This window comes from Erpetoichthys calabaricus, chromosome 11 (assembly GCF_900747795.2).
Source record: "Erpetoichthys calabaricus chromosome 11, fErpCal1.3, whole genome shotgun sequence".
Lineage (NCBI taxonomy): Eukaryota > Metazoa > Chordata > Cladistia > Polypteriformes > Polypteridae > Erpetoichthys > Erpetoichthys calabaricus.
Window position 1 is genome coordinate 47744303 of NC_041404.2, and position 21371 is coordinate 47765673.

The 21371-nt window shown below is 38.2% G+C and overlaps 1 protein-coding gene across 2 annotated transcripts in view; it reads left to right on the plus strand.

Annotated features, from left to right (window-relative positions):
- Positions 1 to 1941: 1941 nt before the first annotated feature.
- Positions 1942 to 21371, plus strand: part of LOC114660396 (uncharacterized) — an 81524-nt gene continuing 62094 nt past the window's right edge. The window contains exons 1-3 of one of the 2 annotated variants that reach the window (XM_028813074.2): positions 1942 to 2017; positions 11619 to 11767; positions 11957 to 12135. In XM_028813074.2, coding sequence (XP_028668907.2) covers positions 11665 to 11767; positions 11957 to 12135 — 282 coding nt within the window. In that variant the 5' untranslated portion in view covers positions 1942 to 2017; positions 11619 to 11664. Of the gene's footprint in view, positions 2018 to 10419; positions 10783 to 11618; positions 11768 to 11956; positions 12136 to 21371 lie in introns of those variants that run through there. The other variant, XM_051934212.1, reaches the window with a different exon arrangement.

A 21371-nucleotide genomic window follows, 5' to 3' on the forward strand; every position in this document is an offset into this window, starting at 1 on the left:
GGGTGGCCATCTATTATTCTCCAGGCCCTTGTTGATGACAGGTGCATGATACGAGACATTTGCGTTGGCACTCCTGGAAGTGCCCATGATGCAGCTGTGTTTGCAGCATCGGATCTGTACAGGAGAGCCTACCTTTCAACATCCCTTCTCAGTGCGATAACAACTGAATTAGTACTGTAACCTGCTTCCCTTAAGGTTTTTAATTAAAACTGAAATTTGAATTAATACAAAATAACGACGTTTAATCAAAAAAAAAAACTCTTCATCAGACCATGCGAACCGCTCCGCCATTCTCGTTTTGATTGCATGTGATGAAAATGTGACACATTTATTTGCGCTAAGGCCCTTTTTTCCGACAAAAAGTGTTTCCAATGTAGTTTTTGCGACATCTGAAGTATCGATATGGAATTTATGCGCTGAAGTTAAACGGAAAAATATTATGTCGACATGTACAACATTTTATCGATAATTAGCATTTCCATCAGCTATATCGGTAAAAAAATTTGAAGCGCTAAATATTTTTTTGGAAACCTGGCTAATTTCACAGTACAGAGTGTTGCTAACTAGTACTGTTATGAACTGAAGAGATACAACTCAAAATCCCAACAATGACTCAAAATGCCCACCAGATGGGGAAATTACCATCAACTCCCGGCTAGTAATGAAGAGGGACACATTGAATTTTTATAAATGAAATTATTTATTTTCACAAAAATACTCTAAACAAAAGTAAGCTCTGAGATGCAAAAAGACACTGAAGGCTATGCCCTAAGAAGGAAATCCCAAAATCCCCAATCTGAAATCCAAGAAACAAGGTCAATTAATTGAGCACAGGCTCAAAATATCCTGTAAATCACAAGAGACACTCGTCATCACTACAAGCACATTCAGAAAACTGGAAGGAATTGTGGGTCGTTCATGGCTTTATAAGGCTGAGGGTAGTCCTTTAATGGTGATGGGCAGATGGCCCTGCCCTTTGGGGACCACCCACTAAACACATGGTACATAAGTAAGGATGCTTAAACATAACAAAACTAAAAATCAGCTAAGCTAATAGAAATAATAAACAAAATAGACTTTAAAATGGCATTTGAACCCCAGCAAGGTGGGGAAATATTTCTACAATACATCAGTTAAAGTATATTGCAAATAGCATGAGTGTCTGTTAAGATGTCTGCTAGACCAGCTGGGTACCTTTTAGCCAACAGGGAACAAGACCATGTTGGTTGTGGGGACACTCATTTTAAAGCCTGGTGGCTGACAGTAGAAACAACCTCATATAGTGCTGTTCAGAGCAGCATAGTTGTCTGTGCCTGTTACTAAATGTGCTCCTCTGTGTAGCCAAAACCTCATACGGGGGTGAGAGTCATTGTCCAGGGTAATAAGCAGCCTTCTGATTGGCCGTCTGTTCTACCACTTCCTCCAGTGATTCCAACCTGACTCCTAATATTGAAATAGCATTTTTAATCAGTTTATGCCATTTCCCCAGCTCACATGCCAAACATGCTATATATCACAGGAAAATGTAATGTTTAGGTTCTTGTTTCTTGCTTGTGCAATTCACGTTAAAGAGAGTGTAAACGTTCTCTCTACCCAGCATGAGTGGGCACAATTTTATGTTAGTTTTTAGCTTTTAATTCACTATCACCGTATTGTATATAGATTTGCTCATTTCAAATCATCAGACATCTTTACGGGAACTTTTTTGTGAATCAAAAGATCTCTAAAATTATAGAGAACATACTGGAGCCTTCAAATTCCTGTACAAAGAACTGTTTAACAATGGCACAAAAAGCCCTTAGGGTTTGCCTCTTGGGCTTTATTTACTTTGAGCAATGATTATGAATGACTTAGCTTTCAGTTGTTGCTATGCCAACCAGATCAGAAAGTTGTTTGGGTAAACAGCAAACAGAAGGATCTGACGGTGGTTGTGATTAAGGCTCACATCTGAAGACATGCAGTTTGGGCATGCTGCTACTTACAGAGGTTGAGGGTGATACTGCAGACAAAAAGTGAGGTACTAACGCGCTGTGCTATATTCAATTTTGCAATTACTACTTGCTTGCTAAGACATCCACTCCTAACAACTACATAAAGTGTCAAAGCAATTTTTACAATTCTTTCTAGAAATTACTTTTTCATGTAGATCATAGTATTTTGCAATACACAGTTTATCTTCACTTTTCCTGCAAGCACAGTATATTTCACTGTTTAGAAATGCTGCGTGATGAAATTTTCTTGATTTGTCTTCAATGTGTGCACCTTTAAGTGTTAGACAGATTTTTGCTAATAGTTTTCTCTTTTACATATTTTCCTAGCTAATGAGATTTATTAACATAAAATAGTCAGAGTATGTCCTAAGGTAAGTGTAGGGCTGTGCTGCTCATCAGTTTGTTGAGTAATGATGCAACGCTGCTTTAGCTGAATATTTCCAAACATATTTGTCTTTCTGGCAAAACTGAAAAGTAAAGCTAGAATCGTCTGCTAGTCTTAAAAAGTTAATATTATTTCTTGTTTTTGATTGATAATGTAAAAGACTATTGTTACCCTTAATGACTAAACAATTTATCGTGACAAGAAATTAAATAATGTGTGGGAAAGTTGTTATGTAGTGTAAGTTTAGATGAAAAATTACAGGAAAAGTTCCACGTGGATAGAGTTGTGTTTTCCATTATACCTTAAGTAACTGCCTTTGTCCTTTGAAGTCTGTAGTAACACAGCATGTGTCTGTTTTATGTGTAAATGCTTATGAGCAAAATATATATTTATTTTGCACTGGGTATTCTCATTTGTAGGATTTTATTTGATTTTCAGAATGATAAAAATAATGGGTGGGGGTTGATTTGATGTGAACTTAGTTTTGTGAAATTTGACTTGCTTATATGAAATGTTATTTGCTTTTAATAAATACAATAAAATGCTAAAAAAATGCTTAAAACACATGGCTCACTTCACTTTCACTCTGTAACATATCAAGTAGGATTGACTAAGCCGACCTGTCTTTCATAACATCTTCCAGCTTCTCTGTGGTAAATCTGAGAGACAGATAAGTGAGATAGTCCCTTCAGCATGTCCTGAGTCTTCTTTTCATTCTTCTTCCATTGGACTATGGGACGTATGCTAGCTTCCTGCCCAAACCACCACAGGTGGCACTCTTGATCCACAAGAACATCATGGCATTGACATGCTGGAGGAGGTTGTCTGTTTCAATATATCTTACTGCTATGTTTACAGGAGACATTTGCTTTTGAGAGAGTTATCCATGGAAAATGAATTTAAGTGAAGGGAAGACTGACTGTGAACAATCTGCAAAGGAACCTCGTGATAATTCTGATTAAATCAGATAACCTCACCTTGAACAAGGATTCCAGGTTCAGTCCTGTGTTCACCAGAGGGTATCTGGTGAGCAGATGACCCACATATAACTGTCCGGCTCATTCCAAAATGTCACATAGACCTCCCATGTGGTCTCACCACTGACAATGTGAAGGACTAGGATCAGGCCAGACAGAAACAGATAATTCCATTTTAAATTAGTACTAGATATTGAATTAAGCAAATGAAGAAAATAGATGGGTGGTTGACTATTTGGCATTGGTAAAATTAATTGGAATCTGATGTTGTACTGGTCCTCCCTGAAAAGTGGGTTTAGAAAATGTAAGGATGTAAAATTTCTTTCTAAATATCCAGCATAAATGTATGCTAATACCAGTGTTGTTGATAATCTTGTGATGAAGGCTCATTCTTCCATAATTGTCATAAGGCTAAAAAGCATTTGCCTAATTTATGAGACCAGTCAGTCATTTATTCATACAGTGCCAGCGGTGTTCTGTCTAAACATAGGCTGGCAGCGTTCACTGACTGTTTCTTTCTTTTTTATTTTTATCTTTTTTTTTTCTCAGTCTGTAAATGGAAGTTTGTAAGTGGGCTAAACATTGTGGCCTGTAACAGCTGTCTTGTAACCCAAACCCCAGACACAAATGGCCAAAATTCAAGCACTAGTCCAAAAAATTATTATAAGGCAAGTACCTTTGTTTCAGGAAGAAACACTTCAGATATGTTGCTTTTTTCACAAAAATCAAAAACATATTTCTAATCTTCTGTTTTTCTTTTCATCCTCCTCCATTCCTCCCCTGGCAAGTTTGAGTCAGGAGTGGAAGAGAAAAGCAAAACCCTCTAGGATTGGAGTGGTAAAGGAAAAAGAAAATAAAGACAAAGAATATCATTATTGTTGTACAAAGGAGCCCATTTTGAAGGTATTTTGTCAAATAAAGAGTTTAGTTGAACTTAAGACTTGTGTCTGTGCAGTTCTGTCTGGGGTTTGGCAATCAAAACTGGAATATGAGTCACTTTGACTTGCACAGTGAAATGCTTGTCTGGGTGTTTAGCCATAGCAAATTTATAAATGCAGGTCCCTGCCAACCAGATAGCCAGAAAATCTTGTTGACTGCACCCGGTGTTAGTACTGGTGGTGGCGTCCCAAACCCCTACATCCCTAAACACAAGGCCTGAGTTTCAATTAACTCTTTATTTGATGAAATACCTTCAAAACAGGCTTCTCTGTACAACAGTAGTGATATTTATTTTACCTCTACTCTACCCTAGAAGAACATTGTTTTTCTCATTCACTGGCTCCAACTTGCCTGGGTGAGGTGAAGTGGCTCCTTTTTCATGCCAGACCAGGGAGTACTTCAGATATCGCAATGTTGCCCACAGGAATCTTTATTGGGTCAGGCAGAACCTCCTTGGGACAGGGGAGCATTCTCCCAGCAGCTCCCCTTGCTGACACAGATGTGTCATTCTGACCAGGAAAGGAAACACCCACCATCTTAGCCTGTCCATCCATTATGAGGGCCTCCTGTCCAGGTAAGGAACTGTCCTTCTCAGCTAGGATGCCAGCCAAACCAGGTCTACTATTACAACACATTTTCAAAATTTGCTGAACACATTTACCTTGATTGTAATCTTGGTCTCTTTTTATTCTAACCAGCTCTCTGGACTTACCTCCCTAAAAATATATCCTAACTATTCCTTTTTTTCATTGAATGATGTCCAGAAGCTTTCTACTTTTCTTTCCCACTTGCAAAATATTCAATGTATCATATATTTATTTATTAACATCTTCCTTACAGTTCATGGGAGGAGTGGTGGCTCTGAGGCAAGGAATCTGCGCTGGCAATTAGAAGATTAGCGTTTCGAATCCTCTGAATGCCAGAAGTGATTTCACTCTGTTGGGCCCTTCAGCAAGGCCCTTAACCTGCAATCGATCCATAGTGGGTATGACATTAACCTGCATCCAGCCCTGAAAGCAGGTCCATCAACTTTCAAGGAAACATGGGGGTGGTGGCAGGATTGGCACTCCAGCCACTGTAAAAAAGCTCACACTGTTCCATTCCATTCAAATTAGTGTGGTGCTGAGATGTTATCCATTGCACGGCTTCTGGGTGCGGCACCGCGCTCTTATCAGTGCATGCTCCCAACCTGTCCTCTTGCAGTTCCCTCTTTGTCCTCAAAATCCATAATTTGAATCTCATTACACTTTATTTTCTCTCCTCTGCATATATTCATATAGCTGAAACTTACATGTCACACTATCTTAATGAGAATGTGTAGGCTTCATTAATTCATGTACTTATTTTGTGAGCATGAAAAGCCGCAAAAAATGCCTTTTGTCCCCTGAAATTGCCCAAGGAATTTTCCTGTTGTTTTTCTGTACTGTAATATTGATGTATACATTGTGCTGTAGTCACATTATTGAGTGAATACTTTGATATGTCTTGGTATTATTTGTTTGTTATTTCTCTAAATATCACTTGATATCTGCAAAGGTACATTCTGTACAAAGTATACTGCTGATTTGTTCAGTTGCACTTGCAGCAAAATTAAGACTGTGTTAACTTTTTTAAATGGCTTCACATAACAGCATTTGAAATTTAGTGTATTTTGTTGTAAGTTAGCACAGTGGCATAGTGTTTATTAGTGCTGCATTAAAGATCTTGCTTCCAGAGGCTCAAATTCTACACCTGATTTTTGTATGAAGCTTGTGCTTGCTCCCTATATCTGCTTGGGATTTCATCAAGATGCTCAGTTTTTTCTGCACACTCTAGATTTTCCCTGTGACTGGTCAGTGCAGTGGACTCGAACCAAGTCCAGGGTTATTTCCAGCCTTGTGCCCAGTGCTTTCAGGATAACCTTTTGCTCCCCTATGGCCTGGCATTGGATTACGTGGGTCTGAGAATCTTCTGCCATGTTATATTTTGTTGTTAACAGTTGTGATTTAGGTTATATAACGAGAAGTTACACTGTAGCATTCTTAATCCCTTTGCTATTTCTTATACATCCAGCACACTATTCTTATAGATACTGGTAATTCTTTGTAGCTTATCACAGCATGTGTAGTTTGGGGCTGTCACCATCACATGTGACATATCATAACCACCAGTCAAAAGGAGCACTCTGTATTACATAATTTCAGTCTTCATATTTTGACACTGAACCATCTGTGGTTATTTAACATTACGCAGGACAACTAATTTATTCAGTTACTGTGTTTCATAAATTTTCACAGTATTGCATTACTAATTTGCTTTACAACATGATGCTGTCCCACAAACTTGTAATAATAAAAATGGCATGATACATTTAAGGCTTTGAACAAACAAATAAAAGGAAAATGGTGCGTTTCTGCCCCATTTGTTACCACATTACTCAAAAATGGCTGGACATACTTTTTTGATCATTCAGCTTATAAAATAGGTACTAAGGTTTTCTGTACACAACCAGACATTTTCTGATTTGCCCATGAAAGTAGGTATAGGTAAGGACTGGAGATATTTGCTCCCCCTGAACTTTATATTGTTGTTGGTACTATAAAAGAATTCATATTAAACATACAGTCATATTAAAAAATTTTGGGAACTCCTCTTAATTCTTTGGATTTTTGTTTATCATTGGCGGAGCTTTCAAAGTAGCAACTTCCTTTTAATATATGACATGCCTTGTGGAAACGGTAGTATTTCAGCAGTGACATTAAGTTTATTGGATTAACAGAAAATATGCATCATAACAAAATTAGACAGGTACATAAATTTGGGCACCCCAACAGAGATATTACATCAGTACTTAGTTGAGTCTCCTTTTACAAATATAACAGCCTCTAGACACTGTCCTCCTATAGCCTTTGATGAGTGTCTGGATTCTGGATGGAGGTATTTTTGACCATTCTTCATACAAAATCCCTCTAATTCAGTTAAATTTGATGGCTGTTGAGCATGGACAGCCTGCTTCAAATCATCCCATAGATTTTCGATGATATTCAAGTCAGGGGACTGTGACGGCCATTCCAGAACATTGTACTTCTCCCTCTGCATGAATGCCTTTGTAGATTTCGAACTGTGTTTTGGGTCATTGTCTTGTTAGAATATCCTACCCCTGCGTAACTTCAAATTTGTGACTGATGCTTGAACATTATCCTGAAGAATTTGTTGATATTGGGTTGAATTCATCCAACCTTCGACTTTAACAAGGGCCAAAGTCCCTGAACTAGCCACACAGCCCCATAGCATGATGGAACCTCCACCAAATTTGACAGTAGGTAGCAGGTGTTTATCTTTGAATCTTCTTTTATCTTCTTCCGCCATGCAAAGCGCTTTTTGTTCTGATCAAATACTCAGTTTTTGTCTCATCAGTCCAAAGCACTTTGTTCCAAAATGAATCTGGCTTGTCTAAATGAGCATTTGCATACAACAAGCGACTCTGTTTGTGGAGTGAGTACAGAAAGGACTTCTTTCTCATCACCCTGCCATACAGATGTTCTTTGTGCAAATTGCGCTGAATTGTAGAATGATGTACAGATACACCATGTGCAGCAAGATGTTCTTGCAGGTCTTTGGAGGTGATCTGTGGGTTGTCTGTAACCATTCTCACAATCCTGCGCATATGTGCTCCTGTATTTTTCTTGGCCTGCCAGACCTGCTGGGTTTAACAGCAACTGTGCATGTGGCCTTCCATTTCCTGACTTCATTCCTTACAGTTGAAACCTCTGAGATAGCTTTTTGTAGCCTTCCCCTAAACCATGATACTGAACAATCTTTGTTTTCAGATCTTTTCAGAGTTGCTTTGAGGATCCCATGCTGTCACTCTTCAGAGGAGAGTCAAAGGGAAGCACAACTTGCAATTGACCACCTTAAATACCTTTATATCTCATGATTGGACACACCTGTCTATGAAGTTCAAGGCTTAACGAGCTAATCCAACCAATTTGGTGTTGTCAGTAACCAGCATTGAGCAGTGACAGGCATTCAAATCAGCAAAATTACAAGGGGACCCACATTTTTGCTCAGCCAGTTTTTCACATTTCATTTAATTTCATACAACTAAATACTGCTTCACTAAAAATCTTTGTTCGGAAAACACCCCAGTATTCAGATGTTCCTACGAAATGAAAGACATACCACTGTTATCTTTTTTTGTTAAAAGTAGAGTCAATTATTATGCAGGCTGAGAGGGGTTCCCAAACTTTTTCATATGACTGTATTTGTGCAACATTGCAGTAAAATCTAGTGAATGACTCGGTGCTGACCATGATTAATAAGTAACCATCGGCAATTAATGTTGTTCTCAATCAATTTAATGCTCAGAAAGTCTGGCATACATCACAGAATAACATGTTGAAAAAGCAGGGCACATTGCATTATGTCATTGAACTTTTGAACTTTGTCAATATGCCTAGACTTCCTGTGCCTAAAATGCCCCCTGAAATTAAAGTATTGATAATGCTATTACACAGTTTAAGCCCTCAAAAAACATGGAGTGAGGTACAATTTCAGTTTTTTTTTGGTTAGATGAGCCCATGTTCAACATCAGCCACAGCCATTGGTGGATCAGAAGTGAAAACTGCTTAACCTACATGGTTCTGCATCCATTTGAGATACAAGGCTAAACAACCAAGCAATTCAGTCATTTGACAGCAAAAGGCAGTAATACTGAGCTTATGGTAAGGAAGACTGATTCTTAGAGTTAATGTAGTTATTGAAGGTAAGGAATGCAGAAGTTTTTTTCAGTTATAATAGTTTCACCCATTAATTATGGTACCGTAGAGTCTTGACATGTCACATGTTGATTAGCACATGCAAGTAAGATGTTCACTGTCCTCTGTACATTATACAATAATGATCCCATGAACCTATACATCTATGAGATGTGGTGTCACAGGTTTAGGGTAAATAGATAATGATGAGTAGGAGGAGGACATTTAGTCAACATTATAGTTTAGTCTAATGGTGTAAGATACAGTATATCCTGCTTTATATTTGTTTTGAAGGTCAGGCCCTGAGGAACAGGTGATGATCCTGAATAGTGTTGGCCTGGGGGACCTGGATAGTGCTGGATTTTAGCATAGAAGATTTTAATGGATATTTGCACATTTCTTGTTATAACTTACCAGCCCCCAAGTAATTTGTTGTAAAATTATAATCATGGAAGCTGGCACGCTCAAATAACTGCAGACATTAATAATATGATTGTTTGGATATTGATTCATATTTAAACCCTTCACCAAAATTTGATTGAATCCATTTTATTTTAAAATAATACAGTAAAGAAAAATCTTAATTCTTCCCAGGCATCCCTATAATGATATTTAATAACTAGTTACTCTGTGCCTACTTCACTGTGCATATGATGCAGGTTTGAAAATAGTGGGCATCAACTGAATGTTCTAGCTGCTTCTTCCACAGCCAGCTTTATGTGCAGGCTTAATTGTGAGTAGCTGTGGAGAGCTGTTTTTTGTTTTGTGCTATTACTTGCTGTACTGTATATGTTCTTCAGTTTGCTTTGAACATGTAAAGTAGATGATATATTGGTGCCTAAGGGTGAGATTAAGTTACTGATTTGTATACACATCATACTTTCAAGTTTCTGTAATTCACTGTTTGTAGTAGTAGGGTGTTGTACCATGTTATCCATTATGGATACAATGAGAAGTCAAGCAAAATGATGACACCTTTTATTGGCTAACTAAAAGGGTTACAATATGTAAGCTTTGGAGACACCTGAGGCCCTTGCCTGAAGAAGGGACCTAAATAGCTTTGAAAGCTTGCATATTGTAATCTGTTCAGCCAACCAATATAAGGTGCCATTTTGCTTGACATTTCATTGTAATTCACTGTTAAAAGGGATGATGTTATATTTCTTTAAAACTATCTAATCCACCCATATTTTAAATCCACTTATCCTGAGCATGGTCATGGGGAAGCTGAAGCACATACAGTACTAGAAAGCATCAGGCACAAGGCACAGAAAATCCCTGGGCAGGACACCAGTCTATCACAGGGTGAACACACACATGGGGCAGTTTAGCAACTCCAGCTCACCTAACCTGCATGCCTTTGGGCTGTAGTAGGAAGCCCACACGGACATGGACATGACATACAAACTCCACACAGGGACCACTGCGCCACTATGCCTATTACTACCTGTACTGTTTTATAATAGCCAGGCAGTCTTTACACAGTTTTGTTCTCGGTTTTCCATCATTAAGATTCTACTGCACGGGTGTAACACTCTGTCAGACCTCCAATCAAGTCCATACGTTATTGACAGAATATATGATTTCCATCTCTATGTGCTCATTCCAGATGTAAGCAGAACATGTATGCAGTGCCAGAATTTATTAATTATTGTTCAGTATTTGGGAAAAAATGACATGTTTAAATTATTTTGAATCGATTGTTTTTTCAAGCTACAGGTTAATGGGAATTTAGTCTGCATGTCTAGTACACGGTAGGTTTGTCAAGATTCCTAACTAAGCTAATAGCAGCTGCACCTTGTTATGCAATATATACTTTTAAAAGGGTAATTCTAATACTGTATTAGCACAAGACACTGAGAGTTGTATCCAAGCAGCTATCTTCGGTTTGTGTGCTGCTCACACATTTAAATACTACGTTTACATGTGCTATGGTTGCCAGTGGCAACTAATCAGTCCACTTTGTTTGCACACACCTATTTCTGCTTCTGTAATATGATCTAATACACGGCTTCATAAAATATCCAGCTCACATTCTGTGAAAGCTTATTCAGTCTGACCTAAAAATAAAGATAAACTAAACTATTCCCTTTTGCACATACATGTACTGTATGGGGCTACCTTTATTTACAGCATTCGTCCATTTGTGAGAGTTTATGAATAAAGAGTGCAGCCAATCACAAGCCTAATTGGTGTTGAAAATTTCAAATTTTTATGTTAGTTTATATACTTAAATTGATCAAAATTAAACTTGTCTGTTCTGGAAGGTATGTGGTGGATAATGGGGTAGCCTGTTAGCTAAGGCATTGAAGTTTAAACCCCAGAGTCATGAATGCAGCCTTCACCTCTGATTTACTGTGTTACTTAGAGAAAATTAACTTGTCTGGACTCAAACTGTATAAATCCTTTTAACACATCTCTGTAATTGTAACATTTTTCACTAAAGAAAGACGATAGTAAAACAAATAGGGTTTAAACTGACTTGTTAATGGAAAGTTGTCTATTCATAATTTTAGACATATCCTGTTTAAATAAGATTACTCTTTAAAGAATTGTAAGACTTTCCTCAGATTATTGTATTTTCTTCTAGGTTGTTGTGACATACAAGAAAAAATAAATACTTATTCTGAAAAACAATGTCAATGCAGAAGTACCTTTCAATTAAAGACAACAATTGTCGTAGCATCACTGCCCTGGGCTATCATCCAGCAAGAAGGGAGATTCTGACTGGTGGCTCGGGTATGTAAAGAGATAAGTATGCTCTCAAATTATGCCTTTCTTTGGTGATATTTAACATTGTCTACAATTGAAAATGCTAATGATTGAACAATAAAATATACAGTACAATGAAGGATAGGCTTTATTTGGCTGTACATATTGCAGATATTAAAGCATTTCTAAATATAACTTGTTTTTTTGTGTCTACAGATGGATCAATAAAATGGTGGGATTTAGACAGCGGTAGGCTGTCCAGCTCCAGTTCAGAACATGAAGGAATGATAACACAATTCTTATATTGGACAGATGCCAAACTTCTTTTGTCTGCCTCCAATGATGGGACTTTGGTTGTATGGACAGTTGGAGCAACAGTTCTAGAAAAAATAATGGTAAGATCACATACTGCTGGTATACCTTTTTAATTCTAAATACCTTTGGTCTTACAAACAGGTACATAAGACCTTGATGCTATGGAAGAAATTTAATGGGCACCCCCCCCCCCCACTGGGTGTCCCATATAGGCAGTAAACATAGGCAGGAGAAAGCATCAATCATTATTAATTATTACTTAAGTCTTACAAGACGCAACACTCACAGCATATGTTATTAGAAAGCATTACCAAGGAAAGGAGTGTCCTCTACACTATATTTATACAATTCATTGATTAGATCACAACTAGGGGGCTCCGCCCCCTGCTCGCTTCGCTCGCCAACCCCTGGCGTTGGGGCATGACAAAGAGTGAGATGTATGAATTAGAAATAGAATAGTGTGTAGGTTTGGATGATGCCTATATAAATAAAAAATAGAGTGTTTGGCATAGAGTAATGTTTTATTGGAATATTTCTTTGTATACAACATTAGTAGTAAAGATGGTGTCTTGTCTTTGAATGAGTCTTCCTTGGCATGGATCATTTATAACTTTAACTTTAACGTCAGATGAACGTCGAACACGTGAGAAGGCAACATAAAGTTGTCCGTGTCCAAAAACGGGTTCAGAGAGGTAGATGCCAACCTTGTCCATGGTTTGTCCTTGTGATTTGTTGATGGTCATGGCAAATGCAGGTTTAATGGGGAACTGTCGGCGTTTCAATATAAAAGGTAATTCTAGGTCAGAACTCGTAAGGTCAATTCTAGGAATGAGAACAGTATTGTTAGCATGTGATTCTGTAAGAACTGTTGCTTGAATAACATTGTGTGTCATGGTGTTGACGACTAACTGTGTGCCATTGCATAAACCCTGTTTAGTGTTAAGGTTTCTTAATAGCATGATTATTGTTCCGTTTTTAAGTGTAAGGTTGTGTTGTGGTCATCCGTCCGGGTTAATAGTGTTCAAATATTCTAAGGGTATATTCAGATGTTCATTGTCGTCATAAGAGTCAACTTTGTCAGAGCTTAGAAAGAGCCGTGTCTCTCCAGGAAGTAATGAAATGACCTGGTTATTAATGTGATTAACATTAATATTTTTTGGACATAATATAGTGCGTTGTGTTAATCACATATGCGAAAGCAGTATGGGCCATTGCCTTTTGGTGGCCTGATATGTACTCCGGTAGATGCAAAAGCAAATGAACTATTGTAGGATCTAATGCAGTTCATAAAGTTTTTACTTTCAGGCACATCGTTAGTTAGAAGCTTCTGTAGATATTCAGGATATGAATGTAAAGGAGGCAGTCTAATCTGCCCCTTTTGACAACAACGTGTAAATTCATTATTTGTATTGCCAGTTGTTTCTTCTGGGAAGTTAAGTGAATGACAATGATTGCAAATGACATTCATTAATCCCAATGAATTTTCCTCAATAGTGGACTCATTATTGAAGGCGTTGTCAGCCAACTGGCGTAAGCGTTTAGCAGGTGTCTGGTGTTGATGTCCGCGACGGGCATGTTTTGCTTGTGGCGTTTGAGTGCCGCGTTGTTGCATGTCCATTATTTGTGACGCGCTATTTTTGACTTTTAATTGATTCGCCTCCGCTTTGCGAAAAGTCCATTTCACTCTACGTCATGCATTGTTTGTATCGAGCCTTGTCCGTTTTTGTATGTCGGTCAGTTGAGTTCTCTGCTTTTGGAGTCTTGCTTGCTTGTTTTGTGGCAGGTCATATGCGCGTTGTACACGTCTGCGTTCATTTATTCTCTCTTCGCTCCCTTTTTTGCATGTCTGAGACGCGAGCTCTTTCTTTTGAAATCGTGCTTGTTTCAATGTAGCACTTTGTGACGCGCGCTGTATGCGTCTACGTTCATTGTGTCTGTCCATTTGGGCACGTCTCTGTAACGGGGTCACTTGAGCTTTGCGTTTTTTGATCCGAGACATTTTTTCTCCCGGAGTTTCCGAAGCGCGTTGTATGCGCCGCCATGTATTTTCTTGTTTCATTCGTGTTCGTGTGTTTGGTCCCGTTATCCGATCCGAATCGTTTTGTACCCGTGACCGTGTATTCATGTCTTGTTTGTTCCTCAGCGTGCGAAATATGGATAAGTAATAAGGAGGATCGCACTCACTGTTAATATGGAGCCTTTTCTGCAGTTGAACGGTTAATAGTGCTTTATTGTAAGGAGATCCACCTATGCTGCCTAGTGTGAAGGTGTTGAGATGACGTATGTTTAATATGGACGTTTCCTTTAGATATGTGGCTTTGGGTGTCACTTCTTTTTGATGTGTGTGGGGGGGGGGGGGGGGTGTGAGGATTTTTGTTGCGCGAGCGTCTTCTTTCTTTTTGTGTTCCAGGGGCTTGTTGAATCCCCCTCTTTGTGTGTGTCCCGTCCGTTGCTTGTAGGGTGTGTGGGGTGGTTTTGTGTTCTTTTTTTTTTGTGTTCCAGGGGCTTGTTAAATCCCCCTCTTGGTGTGTGTCCCGTCCGGTGCCTGTAGGGGGGGGGGGGGGTGCCTTGCTGTTGTGCGCGAGTGTCTTCTTTTTTTTTTGTGTGCTAGTTTCGTGTGCAATGGGTTTCGTGCAGCGCCTGCTTTTGACTACTTTTTTCTGTGCCTTTTCCTTTTTTCTGTGCTCTTGGCGCCTCATTTCTTTGACTCCTTTTTTCTGTGGTCTTGTCCGCCTCTCGCAGCCCCTCATCCGCCTCTCGCGGCCCCTCATTTCTTGGGGCGCCTGCACAGTACGTCTTTTTGCGGCTACGGCCCATGGCCGGATGTCCCTGCGTCCATCCGGTTTAGCATTCTCGGTTAGTAATATGGATTCCAAGATATTCATTACATAATCAGAAAACATTTAACATGATTGGTTACATGCAGTTGCTAACAAGACATGACAAACGTTGATACCTTAAATAACCACAATTAACTCCGTCCACTAGGTTGATTGATAGTCCTGTCAGTTTAGGAGTACGTGACTTTTTGAGGTTTGCATGTTCTCCCCATGTCTGCGTGGGTTTCTTCCGGGTACTCCAGTTTCCTCCCACAGTTCAAAGACATGCATGTTGGGTGGATTGGCGATCCTAAATTGGCCCTAGTGTGTGTTTGGTGTGTGTGTTTGTGTGCGCCCTGTGGTGGGCTGGCGCCCTGCTCGGGGTTTGTTTCCTGCCTTACGCCCTGTGTTGGCTGGGATTGGCTCCAGCTGACCCCCATGACCCTGTAGTTAGGATATAGCGGGTTGGATGATGGATGGATGGATGACTTTTTCAGCAGCGCTTACGACCATGACATTTTGCAAGTTTATCCTGTTCCCATGGTTTGCCAGACAATGGTCTACTTTTTTTATAATCCAGCTGGGTACATCAACAGGAAACTTAGCCTAAGCATTACAATACAACATTGATTATGCATTAAATGTAACCTTTTTCTATTAAGCTTTATACTGTATATTTTTGCTATAAAATAACTAAAAAATGCATTATCTTAATAGCTCAGAAGATAAAAATATGAAACTTGAGCACAAACCCAGTAGATAATAAAGCTGAGCTTCTTTTAACAGTTACCTGCATCACAAGCGAAGTGCAATTCGAACCAGGGTGCAAATTCAGCTCCTACAGTGCTTATTGCAGAGAGTGGTTTATACAGCATAAGTTAGGAAAGAAGAATATATGGACCCTGGTAATTACACACCAATGAGTCTGACTTTTGTACCATGCAAAATTATAGTAACTATAATTAGAAATAAATTGGAAAAGTGACTATATGGAAATAATATTCTAACTAATAGCCAGCATGAATTAATGACAGGAAGATCTCGCCAAACCAATCTCTGAAATTGTTTGAGCAGTAATTGACACAAGCAATGTATACAACATAATTTATTTAATCTTTCAAAAAGGTCTTTGATCCAAACCCACACCAAAGGTTAATTTTGTAAGTATTGGTATCAGAGGTAACCTGCAAAAATCAAAAGTTGGTTCACTGGTAGAAGACAGAGTACAGATAACAGGAGACCTTGTATTGCTACTTTTTAATAATTTATATCGATGACATAGACATGGTATAGTTAGTATATTTTTGCAATATTCAGATGATTTTAAAATTGGAGGAATAGAACACACTAAGGAATCAGCAAAACAATTCAAAAGGAGTTGGATAATTTTCAGAACAGGGTGGGCACTTGGAAAATGCAGTTTAATGTAAAAAAAAAAAAAAACTGCAAAGTGCTATATGTGGGCAAAAGGAACAACAGTTATAAATACAAGATGGGAGGCATGGAAGCAACCTCTGAAAAGGATTTAAGGGTTTGTGTTGACACAATAACATTTTCATCATGTGAGCAATGTGCTTAAGCTATTACAAAGGCTAATAAATGCTAGGTTGTATCATAAAAACTGTTGAAAATATATATATCAAGGGACATTATGCTCAAACTATATAATGCATTTGTTAGACCACATCTGGAGTACTGTGTACAGTTCTTCTTACTACGCTACAAGAAAGTCATAGCAATACTTGAAGTTCTGCAGAGGAGAGCGTCCAGGTGCATCCCAAGACTTTTCATGCTGATAGACTCTGAGAATTAAACCTGTAGTCTCTAGCAGAAAATATAAATCTATGTGTCATCAGCATAATAGTGAAGAGAAATGTTAAACTTCCGAAGAATAGCTCCTATAGGATGAAGATATATAGAAAATAGGACCCAAAATTTGGATCCCTGAAGAACACCACATGTAACAGGAATAGTGGATGAAAAAGAGGAATTGAAAGTCACTGAAAAGTGACTACCAGTAAGATATGACCTGATCCAGATAAGAGCAGCCCCTCACCAGATGCTCAAGCTACAACAGCAATATTTCATGATCAATAGTGTCGAAAGCTGCAGAAAGGTCTAAGAGAATGAAGAAATCTTGTCAACCTTTAAGACGTTTCTGGGTAAGATACTGGGACAGCTTAGCTATTAGCTAAGCAAAAGATCTTGATGGACTGAATGGTTTCCTCTTGTTTGTTAAATTTCTTATTTTCCTGTGTTCACTGTATAGGGAATATGCTTAATTTAGGGTGATGAGAACACTTAAGAATGCTGACACAGCATCCTGTAAATGTTCCTGACTTTAATGCCATACTGTTGCTTCTTATGACTCTATTCTTGATAAGTAAGTTCATAGAATTTAATAGTTGAGTAATGGAGGTAAACAGCAGAATTTAGTGGCTAGGCCACGATACTTTAAAATTGTAAATTTGCTTATTCGGGTCCCCTGCCGACACAGTGTAAAAACTCTAATTTAACCAATCTGTACCCAACTGTAAAAAAACTAGTATGTAAACAGTAATATTTAATCCTAAGCTTAAAAGTCACTTTAGATAATGGAGTTGTCGAATCACACAATAATAATATTAGAACTAATTTAAAATAAAAATGTACTGCAGAAAGTTAAAAGGAATGAAAAGTCTATCCATATTATGGACATTTTTCCCATTACAGGAAAGCCAGAGACACTCTGATGGCATTAGTTGCAAAACATTGACATTACATTCATTTATAACAGACTGGTACTTTTACACATTCCCATTCTCACTCATGCCAGATAAAGTTACTATCATCAATTAACCCAATTAGTTAGTTTTTGGAATGTGGGGGAAAACTGGAGTAGCCAAAGAAAAAACATGCAAACTTTAAAACTTTATGCTGTACCATAACATAATTGGTTAAAATAATTATTCATTATTCTTTGTTACATTTCCAAATTAGCAATATTGTATAATGTATGTATTATATAAGTAAATGTGTTTTTAGGCCATATTTCAGTATAATCAAAAAGTATTTATCTGTTTTTGTTGACATGTTGTTTAATGGATATGGAATAGTGTATGAAAGCAAGGTTTTATAATGTCAATTGCTATATTTAATTATTTTATGTGTCTGATGGTGAAAAGCCACAGAATTAAGACATCTTTTTAAAAAGTTTATCCATTTCCAGTTTAGAAACTTTTGTAATCATTTCCAAATAGGTAAGAAAGAAGAAAGTAAATAATTATCTCAGCTCATAGACACAGTCTAAACCCATTGCTTAATAAATCAAAAGCACGGCTCTCACAAATAAGCCTTTTGACTTACTTGTCCTTGGTCATAGCCCTAGTGTTTGGGCCTAAATTTCCTATTTTTTTAATTGCTATCAGTTTTAGTAAGGCTAAGCTCTTCTTCATGTGGCAGCTAGAAATTAACTGCTTGCACAAGGATCTGTTCCACTGTTTATCTTCTTTGGGAGCAATCTGACCAAAAATGATTTCAGTTCTGTCACAAAGTTTTTGTCCCCTCTTCCCCAAAGACCTTACTGGGTGACACCTCTTTCCTTGGGCTTTTGGCTGCACCTGGGAAAAAAAAACAAAACAAATTGTTATGTTAGTCATCCAGAGCTCCTCTCTGTTCCATGTATGGGTTCCCCTCATGCATCTGACCTAAATCACACGAACAGTTAGAGTGCACCCTGACAACATCTATTAACAGTTGCAACTCACATTGATATGTGTTTGTTGTACAGTATATGTATTGAAAGAGAAGTTGAATTAGTCTAATGTAACTCTTTTTACCTAAGGTAACTGTTTACCTATTTTCATATACCCAATCAATTGGTAATCATAACGTTGTTATACTAGCGATTACTAGTAGAAAAAAATAAAATGACCTGAAGAAAAGACCTAGTCAACAAACCAAGCAAGAATCAACATTGTGAATTTTTAAGAGATTGAAAATGACAAACCAAAGTGTTAAGCAAAAATCATAGTACAGTACAGAGCATGAGTTCAAAACAAGAGAGTTTGTGTTATCCACAGTCTTGGATAAGGAAACATTATTTTTGCCAATCTTTTAACCTGTTTCATTGTAACATCACAGTCACAAGGCTCCCTGGGAAACCAAGAGATGTAGCCTAACAATGAGTACACAAAGTGGCTGTGCCCAATACCAAAACAAAAATGATGCTAGAAACAGCAGAATATAAAATGACAAGTTGAATATACTTGAATTCAGGGCAAATTAATACCATAAATAGAACTTTTAACTATATACAGTAATCCCTCCTCCATCACGGGGGTTGCGTTCCAGAGCCACCCGCGAAATAAGAAAATATGCGAAGTAGAAACCATATGATTATATGGTTATTTTTATATTGTCATGCTTGGGTCACAGATTTGTGCAGAAACACAGGAGGTTGTAGAGAGACAGGAACGTTATTCAAACGCTGCAAACAAACATTTGTCTCTTTTTCAAAAGTTTAAACTGTGCTCCATGACAAGACAGAGATGACAATTCCGTCTCACAATTAAAAGAATGCAAACATATCTTCCTTTTCAAAGGAGTGCGTGTCAGGAGCAGATCATGTCACAGAGATAGAGAAAAGCAAACAAATCAATAGGGCTGTTTGGCTTTTAAGTATGCGAAGCATCGCGGCACAAAGCTGTTGAAGGCGGCAGCTCACACCCCCTCCGTCAGGAGCAGGGAGAGAGAGAGAGAGAGACAAACAAAAATTATTACGTGCCCTTCGAGCTTTTAAGTATGCGAAGCACCGTGCAGCATGTCGTTTCAGGAAGCAGCTGCACAAAAGATAGCAACGTGAAGATAATCTTTCAGCATTTTTAGACGAGCATCCGTATCGTCTAGGTGTGCGAACAGCCCCCCTGCTCAATCCCCCTACGTCAGGATCAGAGAAAGTCAGCGCAAGAGAGAGACAAAAGTAAGTTGGGTAGCCTCTCAGCCATCTGCCAATAGCGTCCCTTGTATGAAATCAACTGGGCAAACCAACTGAGGAAGCATGTACCAGAAATTAAAAGACCCATTGTCCGCAGAAATCCGCGAACCAGCAAAAATTCCGCGATATATATTTAAATATGCTTACATATAAAATCCGCGATGGAGTGAAGCCGCGAAGCGCGATATAGCGAGGGATTACTGTAAACCCCAATTGGTACAACAAATCCATAAAAATAATTCAAACAAGCCCCCAAAATGTAATACCTGAATGTGATCATAACAAACATTTTCAGATTCTCTTACTTAAATTCACAGTGTACCAGGGCCTATTCTATAAACTTACAGTGTCAGAGAGCAGCACCCACTCATGTCCAAACACAAACACCAGTTTAGAATCTTTAAGCAGACTAACATACACAGCTTTGGAGATGTGGGAGCTAAACTAGCGTCCAGATGAAAATCCATGTAGACATGGGGAGAACATTCAAACTTCACTTGCACAGTATAACCCCAGGATGCTGGGTCTGTGAAGTAATAGCACACTCCTTGTGACACCCTGTTGTTAAACATGTTGGCTAAACTATAATTAATTTCTACAATGCAAATAATATACTAATGTTCATCAGAAACATTAACGTTTCTACAATAGTAGATACAAGTATTTGTAACGATTTAAGCACTGCATTATTTACTGAGCAACACTTTTCTGTAATCAATCATTTGTGCAAGTAACATATTTTAAACTATTCTTTGCTGTTATCCAATCAAATACAGACATTGTGATGCAGTCATCATGCTAATTGTTAAAACTTTGGTGGTTTCTTCCCTTAGTCTTACCTTTTCTCTCCCTTTTAGCTTTTCCCTTTGGTGTTTCCTTAATTTTTCCACTGTGTCTTGCTCTGTTGTTTGGTTTAATTGAATTATTAATTGACAGCATTGGCTCCTTATTCCCCTCAGGTGCTATGCTAATTAGGAATGCAATCACTTGACTGTACGTTCTGGTTCTGGTCATAGCCTTTTCCTGTCACATTTGCTTTGCCACAGCATTTAATACTTGCTGGTGATTTTAATTGGCTGGGCTAGGCAATCAATTTCATCTTCTTTCCTTGAAGATGGATACATATATATTAAGCACTTTTTAAATATTTACCATAATTTGCATATTAATACAGTTGGTACTGAATAAGTATTCTATCCATAGTAATAGTTTCTTTAATGTTTACATCTATGATTTTTCAAAACATTATGAATACAGACTGTACAATGTTTACCATAGTGCCAATTGCCTCATTAGTTTAGTATGACTCATATCAAGCTATCAGGAGCCATCCAGTAGTGGCAAAGAAATATCTTGAAAAAACATGTGCACAGATGTGCCACAGTGTGCAGCTCTCCAGTAATAAGTACAGGAAGATATGGCACTTCATTTATAGCAGTACGCCAGGGGTGGTGGGAGAAATGACACAATTGTCACTGCATTGATGAGTAGTTCAATGAAAACAACAAAAAATTGCCTGCTG